The sequence below is a fragment of the Carcharhinus amblyrhynchos genome, chromosome 35 (genome assembly GCF_965287045.1).
Source record: "Carcharhinus amblyrhynchos chromosome 35, sCarAmb.v2.hapA, whole genome shotgun sequence".
Lineage (NCBI taxonomy): Eukaryota > Metazoa > Chordata > Chondrichthyes > Carcharhiniformes > Carcharhinidae > Carcharhinus > Carcharhinus amblyrhynchos.
In genome coordinates this window covers 16,139,305-16,157,174 of record NC_137358.1, presented here as the reverse complement: position 1 = coordinate 16,157,174, position 17,870 = coordinate 16,139,305, and the positions used below count along the sequence as shown (strand labels likewise).

General features: G+C 41.8%; 1 protein-coding gene across 1 annotated transcript in view; it reads left to right on the top strand.

Annotated features, from left to right (window-relative positions):
• Nucleotides 1–17,870, top strand: part of mei1 (meiotic double-stranded break formation protein 1) — a 117,068-nt gene that overhangs the window by 12,483 nt on the left and 86,715 nt on the right. Inside the window, exons 3-6 of the mRNA XM_080217361.1 lie at nucleotides 5,265–5,388; nucleotides 6,028–6,078; nucleotides 7,682–7,755; nucleotides 11,379–11,484. Of these exons, the coding sequence (XP_080073487.1) occupies nucleotides 5,265–5,388; nucleotides 6,028–6,078; nucleotides 7,682–7,755; nucleotides 11,379–11,484 (355 nt within the window). The remainder of the gene's footprint in view (nucleotides 1–5,264; nucleotides 5,389–6,027; nucleotides 6,079–7,681; nucleotides 7,756–11,378; nucleotides 11,485–17,870) is intronic.

Sequence of the window (17,870 nt, the reverse complement as noted above, 5' to 3'; positions counted from 1 at the left end):
CACCCACATCTATGGCCCCTTATAGACCAAATCATGATCCCCTCCAACCGCCACCCTTTGCACTTAAATCCTCCATGTCAGTTCATCCAACATCCACCATGAGCAGACTTCAGTAGCTGTGCTGAGATTAAATAAAACAAAATTCTGAGTATCTGTTGTAGATTTCATGATATAACAAAGTCCCATTCATAGAAGCCAATTCAATACACTCAAATCCCCCTGAGATTTGATTAAAAACAAAGATTTATGTTCATAACTCCATGGTAAAGACAGCTAATCCTTTAATAACTTTTTGGAGCTGATCAAATCAAATTTTTAGCGATCCATAGGACAGGTTATTGAAGTAGTTAAGCAGTAATAATACAATAATTTTAGCACTTGCAGGTATGTCATAGAATCATAGAAGCCCTACAGTGCAGAAGGAGGCCATTTGGCCCATTAAGTCTGCACCAACCACAATCCCACCCAGACCCTATTTCTGTAACCCCACATGTTTGCCCAATTAATCCTCTAACACTAGAGTCAATTTAAAATGGCCAATCAACCGAACGCACACATCTTTGGACTCTGGAAGGAAACCAGAGGAATCCCATGCAGACACAGGGAGAGTGTGCAAACTCCACACAAACTGTGACCTGAGGCTGGGAATTGGACCTGGGTCCCTGGCGCTATGAGGCAGCAGTGGGTAACCACTGTGCCAACATGCTCCTCCAACAAACATCTATTGAAACTGCCAGAAGACTTCATTCACTCCGACACAGGCTGGTGTTTTTTTTTAAACATAAAGGGCAGCGGATTTACTTGACAGCTCAGCCGTTCTACCCAGCTCACTTGTCATTCATGGGCATTTACGTCTGCACCGTAATGTGGAACAGCCCGCAGGCTGAGGCTGCTCTTGGAATGAAATTTGGATCTGCTTTTCCTGTGCACTGAGATTAAATGGCCCGGCTAATTCATGTGTGCTTCACACCTCTTCCCCTTTCCCCAACTGGCAAAAATGGAACCTGCCTGCCAGAAATGGGGGATGGGAGGGGGACTGTACTGAATCCAAGTCCCATCCTCCATTTTTAGATGTCCCCAGAGTCTCCCTGAATCAGCGCAAATCCAGCTCATAGTGTCATTTAGTCTGTTGTCACAACCTTCATAGTCTGCTTGCCAGTGTAAGGTGTGAAAGCTCATCTCAAAATGTGTATGTGAAAGTGTTGAAGAATGCGCATGCAGTTGAGGCCCCAACACACGTCTCAAGGAAACTACTAGCTACATTCTGTCAATTACAATATCCTCCCATTATTCCTACTCTCTCTGTCCTGCCAGTTTGCCATTTTCCTAACTTGCCTTCAAGTTCTGTGAATGTGGCTAACAGCCTTTTGTGAGTGTCATTATCAAAAGCCTTCTGGACACCTCATTAAATAACATACATAGAATCACAGAATCCCTACAATGCACAGGAGGCTATTTGGCCTATTGAGTCTGCACCGACTCTCCGAGAGAGCATCTTACCCAGGAACCCATCCCTGCGCATTTACCCCACTAATCCATCCAATCTACACACCTTTGGACATCAAATCCACCAAGTGGCCAATCCACCAATCCTTTGGCGTGGGAGAGGAAACCGGGGCACCCACAGGAAACCCACACAAACTCAACAGACAGTCACCAAGACTGAAATTGAACTCCGATCCTTGGTGCTGTGAGGCAGCACTGCTAACCATTGTGTCATGTGTATAGACATTTAAATAATTACCGCTTCAGAAATTCAATTAGGATCATCAGATGTGACCTGCCTTTATAATCCATGCTAATTCTTTCTGATAATCTGAAAATATTTAAGGTATTTTGTCACTTTATCCATAATTATAAACTAGTAATTTCCTGACAACAGACGTTAGGCTAACTGGTGTATAATTCTCTGGTTTTCTGATACCTCACTTATATAGAGTCATAGAGGTTTACAGCATGGAAACAGGCCCTTTAGCCCAACTTGTCCATGCCGCCCTTTTTTTTTTAAAACCCCTAAGCTAATCCCAATTGCCCACATTTGGCCCATATCCCTCTATACCCATAGTACCCATGTAACTATCTAAATGCTTTGTAAAAGATAAAATTGTACCCGCCTCTACTACTACCTCTGGCAGCTTGTTCCAGACACTCACCACACTTTGTGTGAAAAAATTGCCCCTGTGGACACTTGTATCTCTCCCCTCTCACCTTAAACCTATACCCTCTAGTTTTAGACTCCCCTACCTTTGGGAAAAGATATTGACTATTTATCTTGTCTATGCCCCTCATTATTTTATAGACCTCTATAAGGTCACCCCTCAGCCTCCTACGCTCCAGAGAAAAAAGTCCCAGTCTATCCAGCCTCTCCTTATAACTCAATCCATCAAGTCCCGGCAGCATCCTGGTAAATCTTTTCAGTACTCTTTCTAGTTTAATAATATCTTTTCTAAAACAGGTGACCAGAATTGCCCACAGTATTCCAAGTGTGGCCTTACCAATGACTTGTACAACTTCAACAAGGCGTCCCAACTTCTGTATTCAATATTCTGACAGATGAAACCAAGCACGCCAAATGCCGCCTTCACCACTCTGTCCACCTGTGACTCCACTTTCAAGGAGCTGTGAACGTGTACCTCTAGATCTCTTTGTTCTGTAATTCTGACCAATTTTTACAGATACACTATAGAAAGAATTCTTTCTGGTTGTATCACAGCTTGGTATGGCTCCTGCTCTGACCAAGACCACAAGAAACTACAAAGAGTTGTAAACATAGCTCAGTCCATCACACAAACCAACCTTCCATCCATCGACTCCTTTTACACTTCCTACTGCCTTGATAAGGCAGCCAACGTAATCAAGGATCCCACGCATCCCAAACATTCTCTCTTCCACCTTCTTTCGTTGCGAAAAGATACAAAAGTCTGAGATCACTTACCAGCCGACTCAAGAACAGCTTCTTCTCTGCTGCCATCAGACTTTTGAATGGATCTACAATATATTAAGCTCATCTTTCTCTTCGCCCTAGCTGCAACTGCAACATTATATTCTGCATCCTCTCCTTCCCTTCTCCCCTTAATTGATTTTCAGTGCCCTTTTTGTAGATATCTAACACTTGATAATGCTCCCCCATTTCTCTGCACTGTGTGTGTATGTGTGTGTGTGTGTGTGTGCGCGCGCGGTGTGACTGTGTGGGTATGTGGTACGTGTGTGGGCAATGGATGTGTTATATGTGTCTGTCGGGGGAATAGATAAGAAGCTGAATGCAGTTTCATGCAGAGAGATGGAGGATTTGGGGAAATGCAACACAAATAAATATTACATCATCAGGCAATTTTAGACAAGGAAGAGTTTCAGCAGAAATGTGTTTGGTATGGAATGATAGGTGTAATTTTCAAATCTAAAGGAACATTCCCTGATTCCCCCTGCAGGGCTACCTACCTGGCCAGCTGCTGTATAGAGATTGAATGGATTCCTACTGTTATGGTTGGTAGAAAATTCAATGCGTACCCAACTTTGGATGGGTTCTTCAGCTATTTCAGTCTTATTCACCCTCTCTGCCTCTCTGAAGTTATCAGGGCCAGAGATATACTTCTAAAACAAGTGGCTCAATCTAACCAAATCTGAGCACTAAACTGACATTCAGTTCAACTGTCAGTTTTACGTGGCACTCAATTTTACTTAAAACTATATTAATCACAAGTAGGCTTGCATTGTAATTAAGTTACTGTGAAAATCCACTAGCTGCTACACTCTGGTGCCTGTTCAGTACACTGAGGAAGAATTTAGCATGGTGAATCCATCCAACCACGTCTTTGGATTGCGGGAGGAAACTGGAGCAACCAGAGGAAACCCACGCAGACATGGGATGAATGTGCAAACTCCGCATAGACAGTGACCCAAGCTGGAATCGAACCCGGTTTGAATTGAATCAATTGAGGGTTGTGAATCTATGGAATTCCCTGTCCAGTGAAGCAGTTGAGGCTACCCCATTTTTGAACAGTAAAGGAATTAAAGGTTATGGTGAGCAGGCGGGTAAGTAGAGCTGAGTCCACGAAAAGATCAACCTTGATCTTGTTGAATGGCAGAGCAGGCTCGAGGGGCCAGATGGCCTACTCCTGCTCCTAGTTCTTATGTCCCTGCTGCTCTGAGGCAGCAGTGCTAACCACTGTGCCATGGTGTAAATCAGGATATCATCCTGACCCTGTCAGGTTTCTGCCGGGTGTGTTTGGCTAAAGTCACATCCAACCAAATCCTAGAGATTTTCAAACCAGACTTGCAGATCAGCTTTCGAGAGGTTGGCTCTATCCTCCCTCCACAGATGCTGTCGGATTTACTGAGATTTTCAACATTTTCTGTTTTTGTCTTGGATCTGCATTGCCTCCTGAAGCACAATAAGGCCCATGCCCTGCCCCCACTGTTAACAGCATCAGCCACCCAGAACCCTATACTCCACTTCTGTACTTCTGCCAAATCCAGGGTTCTTCCTCCATGATAACACCTGACCTGAGATAATGTTAGCAGCTCCACCACTGCAGCTAAACTTCACAATCACCATCTAGGTTCTGTCAAACTCAGACGCATGCCCCAGGGCTACCAATGCCTAAGAACATGTCCAGTGTAGCAAGCCTCATTCTCCTGCCAATCACTGTTAATTATCAGATATCTAACTCCCGCTGTTATATCTTGGCCACCATTTTGTTGTGTATTCGCGTTCATAAAACTAATACTGGTTAAAAAGTATGTATGTCAAATACAAAGCACATTTGTGTTTTTTGTGGAATGATGGATAGGTGTGAAATTTAATCCTGAAGCACCAGAGAGCTCCCTGTACTATTGAGTTAAAACGGAATTTTACTTTCCTAGCCTGGTGCAGACATCATGGGCTGAATGACCACCTCCTGTGCTGTAATAATTCTGTGAATCTGATCAATGCAAATCTGTGCCTGTGATAAATGCCACTGTTTCTACAAAACAAAGTATCTTCTGACTCACTGAACAACATTGGTAAACAAAGCTATAATTTATTTCAAGAGCAAAATACTGTGGAAGATTGAAATTTGAAATAAAAACAATGCAGCATTTATGTTGCAGGTCAGGCTGTCTCTGTTGAGAATAAAATAGTTGCTGGCATTGTTGAAGGATCAAAAGCCTAATTAAACATTTGGGTTGCCATGAGAAATTTTGAGAGCACCCCAATGGTGACAAGGCCAGCAAATTTTCTCAGTGTTTTTTAATACAGGATCTAACTGTTGCTTACTTTCCAGATTGTTCGCAAAAAGTTTACACTGGCCTGCTTCCGGAATATTTTGGTAAGATTCCCGCAAGCTGTACTCGAAGTGCTATCAGTGGATGCTCGAGTGTGCATTCACTTCATAGTTACTCTGTTGGGTAAGGCTCAAGTGTTTTCGGGATCATAATATCAACTCGTAATTTTTATATGCTCGTATTTTCACATTGAGTTGTTGCTAGCAGGGAACAGAACTCTTCAGTCATGTGTCACCCATTCGCATGTAGCATGGTTTGATACAGATTAGTACCCCTTCTCTTCTGTCCAGTAATATTTATTAGTCTCGCAAGTAGGCTTACATTAACACCAATGAAGTTACTGTCAAAATCCTTTAGTCTCTACACTTGGGTTAAATTAGGGAAATTTAGGATGGCCAGTGCACCTAACCAGCACGTCTTTCGGACTGTGGGAGGAAACCAGAGCACTTGGAGGAAACCCACACAGACATGGGGAGAATGTGCAGACTCCACACAGACAGTAACCCAACCCGGGTCCTTGGCACTGAGGCAGCAGTGCTAACCAATGGCCATCGTACTCCCAGCCTCAAAAGAACATCCTTGAACCACACTGAGATTTCTTTCAGTATAATTTTGAACATTTTTTTAGAATGGGATAACAATTTAACTGATTCCACAGTCTAATATTTTTAAGTGATTTGCTGTTCTAATTTATTCAGATTTTTTGTGGTCATTTTGTATTTAAATTTTTATCAGCTATTCTTAGTTTTGTCTGAATTATAGATCTGCTACGGAATGTTGAAGACAGTACCACATTGGACTTGGTGATTGAAGGTAATGCTGATTGTTATACTCTGATTCATGCTGCAGTATTTTGTGCCATATGATTCATGTTGCAGTGCTAGAAATTTTGTTTCGTTGGCTTTTCACAGCGAGTAATATGTATGCCAGTTCTGAGATTTTACAGATAGAATTTCATCCATTGCCATCTCTTTTTGCATAGTACCATCTTTCATCTTAACCTTTCCTGTTTCCCATCCTGTTAGATCTTTCTTTTTGCTCTTTTCTCCCCTTACTCCTTTCCTTTGATGCTTAAAACCTGTTAAATCTCTAGAACTTTCCAGTTCTGGTGAAAGATCAACGCTGAAATATAACTGTTTCTCTCTCCATAGGTGCTGCTTGACCAGCTGAGTACTTCCAGCATTTTCTGTTTTTATTTGCTTATTTAGAAATGCTTTAAAGATGTATAGTTATGTAAGCACAAGTAAAAATACTTCCTAATTTAGGCTCAACTACAAATCAGAGTATTTGTCCAGATTTTCCCTGGGAGTTGCATTGTGGTGCTTCCCATGGAGTTGTGGGGAGTAAGCGCTCTCGATACTCCCCCTCAAACCCCCTCACCCCCACGACTTCCCAGTGTGCAGTCTTTCCTTTCAATCCAGGGCCTGAGTGCCTTTGATTGAGGGGCCCTTCCTGCCAGAGGTGACGAGTTGGTTACAAGCTAGCAGCTGTCGTGTGCACTACATGGCCAGGAATCTTTGGCATTGTGGTATTGTCACTAAGCTGGTAACCCAGAGACCCAGGGAAATGCTCTGGGGATCTGGGTTCAAATCCCACTATGGTAGTTGGTGAAATTTGAATTCAATAAAAATCTGAAATTAAAAGTCTAATAGTGACTATGAAACTATTGTCGATTGTTGTAAAAATCCATCTGTTCACTTATGTCCTTTAGGAAAGGAAATTTGCCTTGCTTACCTGGCGTACATGCGACTCCAGACCCGCAACAATGTGTCTAACTCTTAGCTGTCCTGTCAAATGGACTGCGAGTCATTGGTTCAAGAGGATGGACACTAATTTCTGGCCCAGCCAGTGAAATCCACTTCACTTCAATGAATAAAATAAATTGAGAAAGGCGAGCCTGCAGCTAAGTTAACACAGTGGAAGTGGGATGAGGCCCTTAACTGGTCCTAAATTTGGCAACATAAAGGCCTCAATTTGCAGTGGGACGTTTGAACCACTCAGAACTCAGAGGCGGGATAGCAGTGGGGTTCAGGTATGCCACCATCCCGCCCAATTATGCCCTTTGTGCCTCCAAGCTCACCACCAGCAAGAGCAGAAAATTCTGCCCATGTTTGTTTTCTTACAGAACCCATTTACCAATGGGAACTATCTGCACACTGCTATATAAAATAATGCATTGTACAATATGCAATTATATGTAGTTTGGATTTTGTTTTCAGTCAGTGCAGGTGGATTTCTTGTGCAAGTGTCGAATATGGAACACTATGATGAAGTACATTTTAAGTACTTCTTATACTAGGAAGTAATTCTTATATAGCCTCACAATCATGCATTGATACAGGGGAATAGTAGTGATTCATTGAGCATGCCTTTTACAGTTTAACTAATATGGCTAATGCATTTGCATTTCTTTTAGTTCTTGCACTTCTTACTGCTGAATTGAAGTCAGAGCAGTTTGTGTGCTGTGTGCTGGATGAATGCCAAAAACAGGTCAGCAACTGCATAGATGAAAGATATGTCACAATATTTTCACAGTGATAGTTAGCTGAAATAGTATGCAGCACATTCTTTGTTAAAAAGTTTACCATTATAGAATTAAGTTTAAACACTTATTGCGTATTGCTCATAACTGTACTGTTCTCATAATGAAACCCTATTTTTTTCAAATCTTTAAATACTTCCTTTGATGAGGAGCCCAAAACTGTACAGAGTAGTCTCATAATTACCATTTGCTTTTATATTGTACATCTTTTGTGATGTTAGCCTCCTTTTCACAGCCTTACCAACCAGAGTTACTGCCTTTAATATCAAATGAACTTCTAATCCAAATTACTCTGCTCTCCTACCAAGCCTGCTTCCATTCAGAGTATAATTGCTGCTCAAAATGTATCCTTTCCTATCATTCAACACAACCTCCACTGTTTAGTCCATTTCCCCAGTTTAGCAATCATTCTGTTGCAGCTTCCTTTTGTTTTCCAGCCATTTAACTTTAACTCCTGTCTTGGTAGTATGCAATTTTCCAAACTATTCCCTCTAGGCACATGTCCAACTCAGTTGTAGAGCTGAGCCCAGTGAAAGAACACTACCTTAATTTCTACTCTTTGGATTTAAAAAATGGAGAAGAAATTTGCTATTAATTCTGGAATTCCATAATCTTTTGTAGACTTTCTGAAATTCCACGTACACTACCTTTACTTTCTCCAGCTGCCATATCTGTATCTCTTTAAAGAATTCTAAGATTTGTCAAGTACAACTTTCCCTTCGAAAACCATGCTGGCATCTAGATTTGTGATAATTTCATCCTTATTTAAGGATAATTTCATCTTTATTTAAAGACTTAAAATTCTGTCTTCCTTTGCAGATGTTAAACTAACTGGTCTGTAATTTCACATGTTTCTCTACCTTCTGAAAATGAGACTGCTCTGGCCGGTTTTCAGTCTTCACACTGAATAAAACCCTAAAGTATAATTTCTAGAGCTTCAGTAAGTTCCTTCTGCATCTCCCTTGAAATCCTAGGCTGTATCTTGTTGAACCCTGGTGTTTAATGTTATGACATAGAGGTTAATCCCCTTTTACCTTGCGTTGTAATCTGCTACAATTATTTGGGAAGGTGTTATCTGTTCTTAATTAATGGTTAGAGATTCATTAATATAAAGACCTCACACTTGCTTTAAGTGAAAAATTAACAAAGTATTTTAGAATCATAGAACCCTACTGTGCAGAAAGAGGCCCTTCAGCCCATCAAGGCTGCACTGACCACAATCCCACCCCCACATCCTTACATATTTTACCCACTAATCCCTCTAACCTCAGCATCTCAGGACACTAAGGGGCAATTTTAGCATGGCCAATCAAACAGGAACTTTAACTAAACAAATAACACATTAATTAAGGCACATTTTGGCTGAAATGCTGTTCAAAATAAAGACAAGGGCCATTCAGTATTAAAACATTAATGACAGAATCTTAGTCACTCTCAAAGAAATGATACAATCAGAATTGATTGAATTCAGAAGCTTCAGGGAGTTCTTCTGTAGTTGTCCACTGCCTGTAATTTCTGACTCAGTATCCTTTGGTTAGATAGCTGGATAATTCTCTTGAGATATTTAAACTGGCAGAGTGGAGTGATGCTCGAGAGAGGAATGTTGGCTGTTTCACTGGGTGCTCTGCCTTCTGGAAATGTTCCTCCAAGATGTTCTCTCTCAAAATAGCTGTTGCTTTTGCCTTTCATACCTCTGATGGCCTTGCAGTTTTCTTACACCACAATTGGTTTGATATTGTCAGCACTACCAAATTCAAATCTGATAGGCTGTTAGTAGTGGAGTGTTTTCTTTAAACTCAAGATGTTAGCTGAGTGTCTTCTTTAAACCCATAGGCTAACACAAATGTAAAAATCCGCAGAGTTGGTTACCAAGGCAACCCTGATGCTTTTGGGTCTGAAACAAATGTTGCAATTTGTGTACTCTGTATACCTGCATTTTAAACATTCCAGCATTGAACCCAAACGGCTTTTTAAAGGGATCACACGTTGTTTTTCCCCTCTAACAGTTTTTACAATTCTTTTACATCTTTATAAACATTCTTTATACCTTTACAAATGCAACTTCACAGCATTAGATTTCCTTCGGCATTACTAACTTAAATTAAAATTTTCCTGTTGTCCACAGTAGTATTGCACATGCCAGCCTTGAACACTTCAGGTGTCATTTCCTCTCTGATGTATTTCTCTAGAAGCCCAAGATGAATCATGTGTAAAGTACCTCTGTCTACTGGTTTCTGATCATCATTTATAAATTGAAAATCCATTCCTGGGATCCTCCATTATTTCAAAAATGTGGCAAATTGATTTAAGTGTAGGCATATGTGAGGCTATCCATGTTGGACTTAAAAAGAAAATAATAGGGTACTTTGCAAATGGTAAAAACCTAAAAACAATGGAGGTCCAAAAGAGACTTGGTGGTGCATGCACATAGGTCACCGACAGATACAGAAAATAATCAAAGAGGAATGCTGGAATAATGGAATTCTGGTTCTCATATAAAGAACTAGAAAACAAGGGGATAGAAAATATGCTTCAACTATTCAAAGCCTCAGTTGTACCACATCTGCAGTACTGAGAGCAGTTCTGGGCACAGAATGATCTTGACAGGAGTGTATTTACCAGTAGGCACTGGTACAAGTGTGTAAAGATTGGCTCGAGTTCCATCCTCCATCAAATGGCTTTCTGGAATTGATGATGTAGGGCTTTAGAGCATGGTCTAAGTATCAGAGCTGGTGTTTTCAGAAATGAAGTCAGGAACATTTCTACCCACAAAGGATAGTAGAAGTTTGGAACTGTTTTTCACAAGGGCCATAGAAACATAGAAGATAGGAGAAGACCATTTGGTCCTTCGAGCCTGCTCTGCCATTCATTACGATCGTGGCTGGTCATCCAACTCAATAGCCTAATCGTGCTTTTTCCCCATAACCTTTGATGCCATTCGCCCCAAGTGCTATATCCCGCCGCCTCTTGAATACATTCAATGTTTTGGCATCAACAGTTTCCTGTGGTAATAAATGCCACAGGCTCACCACTCCTTGGGTGAAGAAATGTCTCCTCACTTCTGGCCTAAATGGTCTACCCTGAATCCTCAGACTGTGACCCCCTGGTTCTGGACTCCCCCCTACCATCGGGAACATCCTCCCTGCATCTACCCTGTCTAGTCCTGTTAGAATTTTATAGGTCTCCATGAGATTCCCCCCTTCATTTGTCTGAACTCCAGCGAAAGCAATCTTAACCTAATCAATCTCTCCTCATACATCAACAATAGATGCTAAGTCAGTTGTTAACTTTAAATCTGAGATTGCTAAATTTTTTGTTAACCAAAGGAACATGGAGCAGAGGAGTTAGGTTGCAGATCAGTCAGGATTTCACTGAATGTTGGAACAGCTCTGACAGGTTAAATAACCTTGTTCCTGTGTCCTACAGGAAAAGTGGAAAGGCTGATCTTGAGCTGTTAGTGCAGACAAATGTGTCATAAATTAGCTCAATTATCTTTGTAGTTGGAGTTGAAAAATTGGACTCAGACTTAGCTTTTAAAAATTGTTGATATTCTGTTTATTCTTTTATCCAGTTGTCAGAAAAAAACAGCATGAGGAAGAGTTTACCAGTGTTTAAACTGTTGGCTAAACTGTTATTCACCATCCCGTTCCTCGCAGAGAAGTTGATCCAGGAGTATAGTGAGTATTCAGAGAAAGATGTAATGCCATGTAAGAAAAATCACAATGAGGTGGCAGGTTGGAGTAAAGGAACAGTCTTCCAAACTATGATGCACTGACATATTTCCCATATCAATTAGACCACTGGATTGTTTCACTGCTGCCTTCTGCTATACGAAAAACTCACTACAACAGTGAGACATTTTTTAGACTTTAGTCTTTTAGTCAGACAGCGAATCAATACTAAATTATGAAAACTGTTGACTCTGATGCCTATTGGGAACTGGGTTACCATAGAAACCATAAAATCCCTGCAACACAGGACCATCCAGCCAATCGAGTATACAGCGATTCCCCGAAAACAGCATCTTATTCAGGCCCACTCCTGTTACCCCATGCACTTACCATGGCTAATCTACCTTACCTACACATCTTTGGATAATAAGAGGCAATTTAGGATTGCTAATCCCCCTAACCCACTCATCCTTGGACACTTGGGGGCAATTTAGAATGGTTAATCCCCCTCTCCTGATACTTTTGGATGGTGGGAGGAAATCGGAGCACCCGGAGGAAACCCACGCAGTCATGGGGAGAGCTCCACACTGACAGTCACCCATGACAGGAATCAAACCCAGGTGCCTGGTGCTGTGAGGCAGCAATTCTAACCACTCTGCCACCCTACTGCTCGTAAAAACTGAACAAACTTCATTTTAACTTTGACTGCAGGTAAGTGGATGAAGACACTTCAGGCAAAATTAAATTCGTTTGCTATCCTTGATGAGCTTCTGCTGGGAGCTAGGAGTTACTAGTTTGCAGCATAGTAGTTAGCACTGCTGCTTCACAGCTCCAGGGTTCTGGGTTTGATTCCTGTCTTGGGTCAGTGTCTGTGTGGAGTTTGCACATTCTCCTTGTGTCTACGTGGGTTTCCTCCAGGTACTCTGCTTTCCTCCCACAGTCTAAAGATGTGCAGGTTAGGTTGATTGGCCATGCTAAAATTGCCCCTGCTAAAATTGCCCCTTAGTGTCCAGGGATGCGTAGTATAGAGGGATTAGTGAGTATAATATGTAGGGATATGGAGGTAGGGCCTGGGTGGGATTGTGTTTGTTGCAGACTCGATGGGCTGAAGGGCCTCTTTCTGCACTGAAGGGTTCTATGATTCCACCTTTAATATAGCTCATACAGTGGAGTTCTATGGTTCTTACCCAATTGCCATTTTAGCAATCAAGCGCTTCACTCCCCTATGTCTGTAATCATTCTCTGCCCTCCCTTCTCCTTTCTGGTCCTGCCATTTTGCCAGCTGGTCAACCTCTGCACCATTTAATATTGGCTGATCGGCATCCACATTTTGCTAGCAGTATGTTAGTAACTGATGACTTTCAGAATGGTCTGACAGATGAAATAGCCAGCCAGCATACTTCTCCAGAGCAGCCACCCCATAAGTAAAACCCATCCCATGTGGATTCAGATGCAGGCTCCAATTGTGGAAGGACATTCATGATTGTTGTTTATCTGTTGCATTTTAAAATTTTATATTCACAATCACGTTTTAACATTTTATTTTCCAAAGTGATTTTAATCTCCACTCATTACCCTTTCCGGGTGGAGTTCCCTATTTAGAGTGATCCCTATTTGGTGTGACATTGAATGCATGAATTGGATATTGAAGACCACTGTGAAAGGTTTTGCAAATATATTAAGAGAATGGATGATTGAGAGTAACATGGCCCGTTAGTGACAAGTGCTGGATGTATTGTCATTGGATTCAGAAAATGGACTTACTAATTAACTACTTTGTGTTGGCCTTCACAGCAGAGGATGAGGATAAAATACTAGGGGTACAAAGAAAAATAATGACTAATCCAGTGGCAAATTAAGTAGATTCAATAGAAGTCATACTAAAAGAGTGCTGGAGAGGCTAATGAGATTAAAGATAGACAAATCAGGACCAAAAGTCTCTACCCCAGGACATTAAAAGCTGAGGAAATTGTTGATGTGTTAGTCATGATATTCCAAAAACCCCTTGATTTGGGGAATGTTCCCTTAGGTTGAAAATATTCATTGTGTTGTTGCTATTTAAGAAAGGCAACTAAAGAAATCAAAACTCTTATTCGTCTGTCATCAAGAAGATACTAGAATCTTAATTTGGCAGGCAGGAAATGGGGTACACGTTTCATAGAAACACAGAAACTAGAAGCAGAAGTAGGCCATTTGATCCTTGAGCCTGTCCCGCCATTGATTATGATCGTGGCTGATCATCAAATGCAATATCCTGATCTCAACTTCCCCCCTCATCCCTTGATCCCTTTAGCCCCAAGAGCTATGTCTGATTTCTTCTTGAAATCACATGTTTTGACCGCAACTACTTTCTGCGGGAGTGAATTCCACACATTCACCACCCTCTGGGTGAAGAAATTTTTCCTCACCTCAGTTCTAAAAGGTTTACCCCTTATCCTCAAATTTATAACCTGTAGTTCTGGATTCTCCCACCATTGGGAACATACTTTTTGAATATACCCTTGTTAAGTTCATTTTTCGCGAGACTCTTCCATCCTTGATACAAAGGCAAAGACCAAGCATTGTCAGAATCGAAGTTCTTTATTTGTCCTACATGTATAGGCTGGAGAACCTTTACTACTTAATCTCCACTCAGTGCTGGAAGTCAGCTAGTAAAAAGCACCCGAAGCAACAAGGCTGATCTCTTTTATACAGTTTACAATCCCACCAGGTAGATGGGATTTCAAACAAGACTTAAATACACATCATTCGATTCAATCAAAAACGAGTAATTACAGGAATTGCTGCATAAGAAAGAACATCCCATTAAAGTATGCAGTTACTACTTACAACCTCACCCATCAGAACATAAGCATAATGTCTTTAGGAGACGCCATTTGTTAGCGCAAAAGAGAACATTATCACGTATTCGGCTAGACTCGCACCCCAGCCGGGCTCAGCAAGCTGATATGTGAGCCTGTTTTGTCAGTTTGCTCCCATAAGCTGTTTCTCTGCCGTCCTTGCAAGCCCGCTAGTTCACCTTGTCCTCTACAATGGACATTAACTCTTTAATATCTCACCCAGTCTAACCATGTTACAATTTTATAATTTTTGATAAGATCCCCTCTCACTCTCTTCTAAACTCCAGTGAACATAATCCTAACTATTTTAGTCTCTCCTCATATGACAGTCCTGCCATCCCAGGAATCAGCCTGATTAACCTGTGCTGCGCTCCCTCTATAGCAAGGACATCCTTCTTCAGTTAAGGACACCAAACTGCACGCAATACTCCATGTGTGCCCTCACCAACACCTTATACAATTGCAACAAAACATCTCTATTTCTTACACAAATCCACTTGCCAAGAAAGCCGCCTTTACTGCCTGCTGTACCTACACACTTACTTTCAGCAACTTATGCACAAGGACACCAAAGTCATGCTGAGTATCCATCTCTCTCAATTTATACCTGTTCAAGTAATAACCTACCTTCCTATTATTGCTACCAAAGTGGATAACCTCACACTTACCCACATTATACTGCACCTGCCATTCATAGGCCCACTCACTGACCTGCAAACATGGAGACAACGTGCAAATTCCATACAGACAGTGACCTGAGGTTGGAATTGAACCCGGAACCCTGGCGCTGTGAGGTAGCTGTGCTAATCCTCTCTGTCTAACCTATCAAACCCTTTCACAGCCTGAAAGGTTATCCTTAGCATTTTCTTGTACAAAGAGCCTTTTCAATTTTTCCTGATATGTTTAACACCTAAGTTCTGACATCTTTCTTGTCAATCACTTTCTCCAGTCTCTGTATTCTGTTTGTAATATGGAGACAAGAAACAATTCGTAGGAGTCCAATTATAGCCTAACCAAGCTTCTATACAAGTATAACAACTTCCCTGCATTTTAATTCTGTCCCTCTGGAAATAAATCCCAGTGCTTTGTTTGTCTTTTTATGGTCTTAGGAACCTGCATCGCTACTTTCGATGTCTGCTCCTTAATCCCATTTAAAATTTGGTTGCATAATGTGCCAGCAGTCATCTTGGGGAGGGTGTTAGCGTGGGCTTAGAGTGTGCACTTGAAGTAAATGAATTGTTACATCATTCAGCATGTAACATTGATCTGAAGCCATTTTGAAACTTAGTGCTGCAGCATTGCTTTATTGTAACTTTGCATAACTGAACAGGAGCTCAGCAGCAGGACTGACCCTCCACCAGCACTACTTAATTGATCAGCAGGCAGCTTTATTTAGGTTAGTTGCTGAGTGAATTCTGGCTGTCATTGAGCTTGTGAAAGTGTTTAGTGGTTTGTGCCATTGTTTAAAGTTGTTGAGGTCTATGAGAAGTGACGTGGTAGGTGCTAAAGTCATGACTTCAAGGACTTTGTCCAAAAATCGTTTGCTTCCAGATGAGTGGTTTGTATCTCTCTTGGCTTGTAGCAAGATGAGGAGAATGAGCAAAGATGACATAGAGGAGGGCAATCTGCTGGAAGGTGGTGGAGGAGGAAGGGGATAATGGCTTTCAGCAGGAGACTATGTTCATCCAAGGTCTGTAGGAAGCAATTTTGTTTAGAACTCAGCACAGGTTAATGTATCAGGTGAATATACATCTACCAAATTAGACAGTAGAAGATATTCTAATGGTTCCCAACTGCTTTAATATGTCACTTATAGTTCAGTACAAACACTGGGTTCCGTCCTACCCTTCTGGATCCTCTCCCTGTCCAGAAACAGCCTCTGGCCTAAAACCACAGCTTTTGAGTACAAGCTTCAATGAGAATCACCTGCTCTCAATTCACTCTGAAGCTCGTCCTGAAAGGAATCTGCATTTCTAACATTGTCATCAAAAGTCTCTGCTTCATTAAGGCCATGATGTGGAGATGCTGGCGTTGGACTGGGGTAAACACAGTACGAAGTCTGACAACACCAGGTTTAAGTCCAGCAGGTTTAGTTGATAGTAAACTTGCAAGGTTTTGAGGTTAAACTCTTTGTCAGGTTCACTAGTATAAAAGTAATAGTTCAGTTTAGTAAGTACTATTGAAGTGCTTTTTTGGAAAATGGCTTTTCGTGATGGCTTTTATTTCTGATTTTGATCAAGTGAATATTACAGTTCAGTAACAGAGGGGTGGAATGGGGGGAATTATGTCACATGTTAAACAGTTGTATACTACAAATATCACCTGTTTGAGCCTGGCATATAAAAGTTCATGACCACTAAAATAGCCAATGGAAATGCTGTCCTCATCCTGCTCTCAGACTGCACTGAATGCAACAGGTGGCACCTCCTTAATGACAGAACGAAGTCTGACAACACCAGGTTTAAGTCCAACAGGTTTATTTGATAGTGAACTCACAAGCTTTCGAGGTTAAACTCTTCGTCAGGTAACCTAACACTTCAATAGTACTTAGTAAACTGAATTATTACTTTTATCAAGTGGCATGGTTGGTGAAATGCTGCTGATGCTTTAAAGCAGCTCTGGGCCTTGAGGGATAGCACCACCTCAAAATCGGCAGCACAGTGGTTAACACTGTTGCCTCTCAGCGCCAGGGTCCCAGGTTCAGTTCTTAGCTTGGGTCACTGTCTGTGTGGAGTTTGTAAGTTCTCGCGGTTGCGTGGGTTTATTCCGGGTGCTCCAATTCCCTCCTACAGTCCAAAGATGCACAGGCTAGGGTGATTGGCCATGGTAAATTGATCCTAGTATCAGTGAGATTAGCAGATTAAACGCGTGGGGTTGCAGGAATAGGGCCTGGGTGAGATTATGGTTGATACAGATTAAATGGACCGAATGACCACCTCCTGTACTGTTGGGAGTCTATGGTGACACCACACACAGCTGGCTGAAGGGGCAACATAGTGGCACAGTGGTTCGATTCCAGGCTTGGACCACTGTGTGGAATTTGCACATTCTGGATTCTGTGAGGTGGATTAGCCATAATAAATTGCACCTTAGCATCGGGGACAAATGAGGGTAAATGCATGGGGCTATGGTGATAGGGCCTGGGTGCAATTGGTCAGTGCAGTCTCAGTGGGCTCTTCTGCGCTGTAGTGTTCTGAAAGAACTGAGAGAGGACAACAAGTTCATGCTTCATGGGCAGCAGGTCAGCTGCTTGAGAAGCTTCGACTCATTCATTGAGCAAGAAGGTGAGCTGCAGACACAGTGACATACAAGAAAGAGAGAAAGTTACCTGGTTGCTTTGCACCAGGACGCAGTCATATCACTTAGGATAGAGTCTTCTGTTTTGGTTTGCGATCAGGGACAGGAGGCTGTGATTGTGAATGAGATTGGTAAGGGGACCCTGAGTGCAGGGGTATAAGCCACTGCAATTGGCCAATCAGTTTGAGGTTCTGTCTGTGGATAAGAGTGGATGAGCAAAGTGACCATGGCTCTCTGGTGTAGGAAGCCATTCGG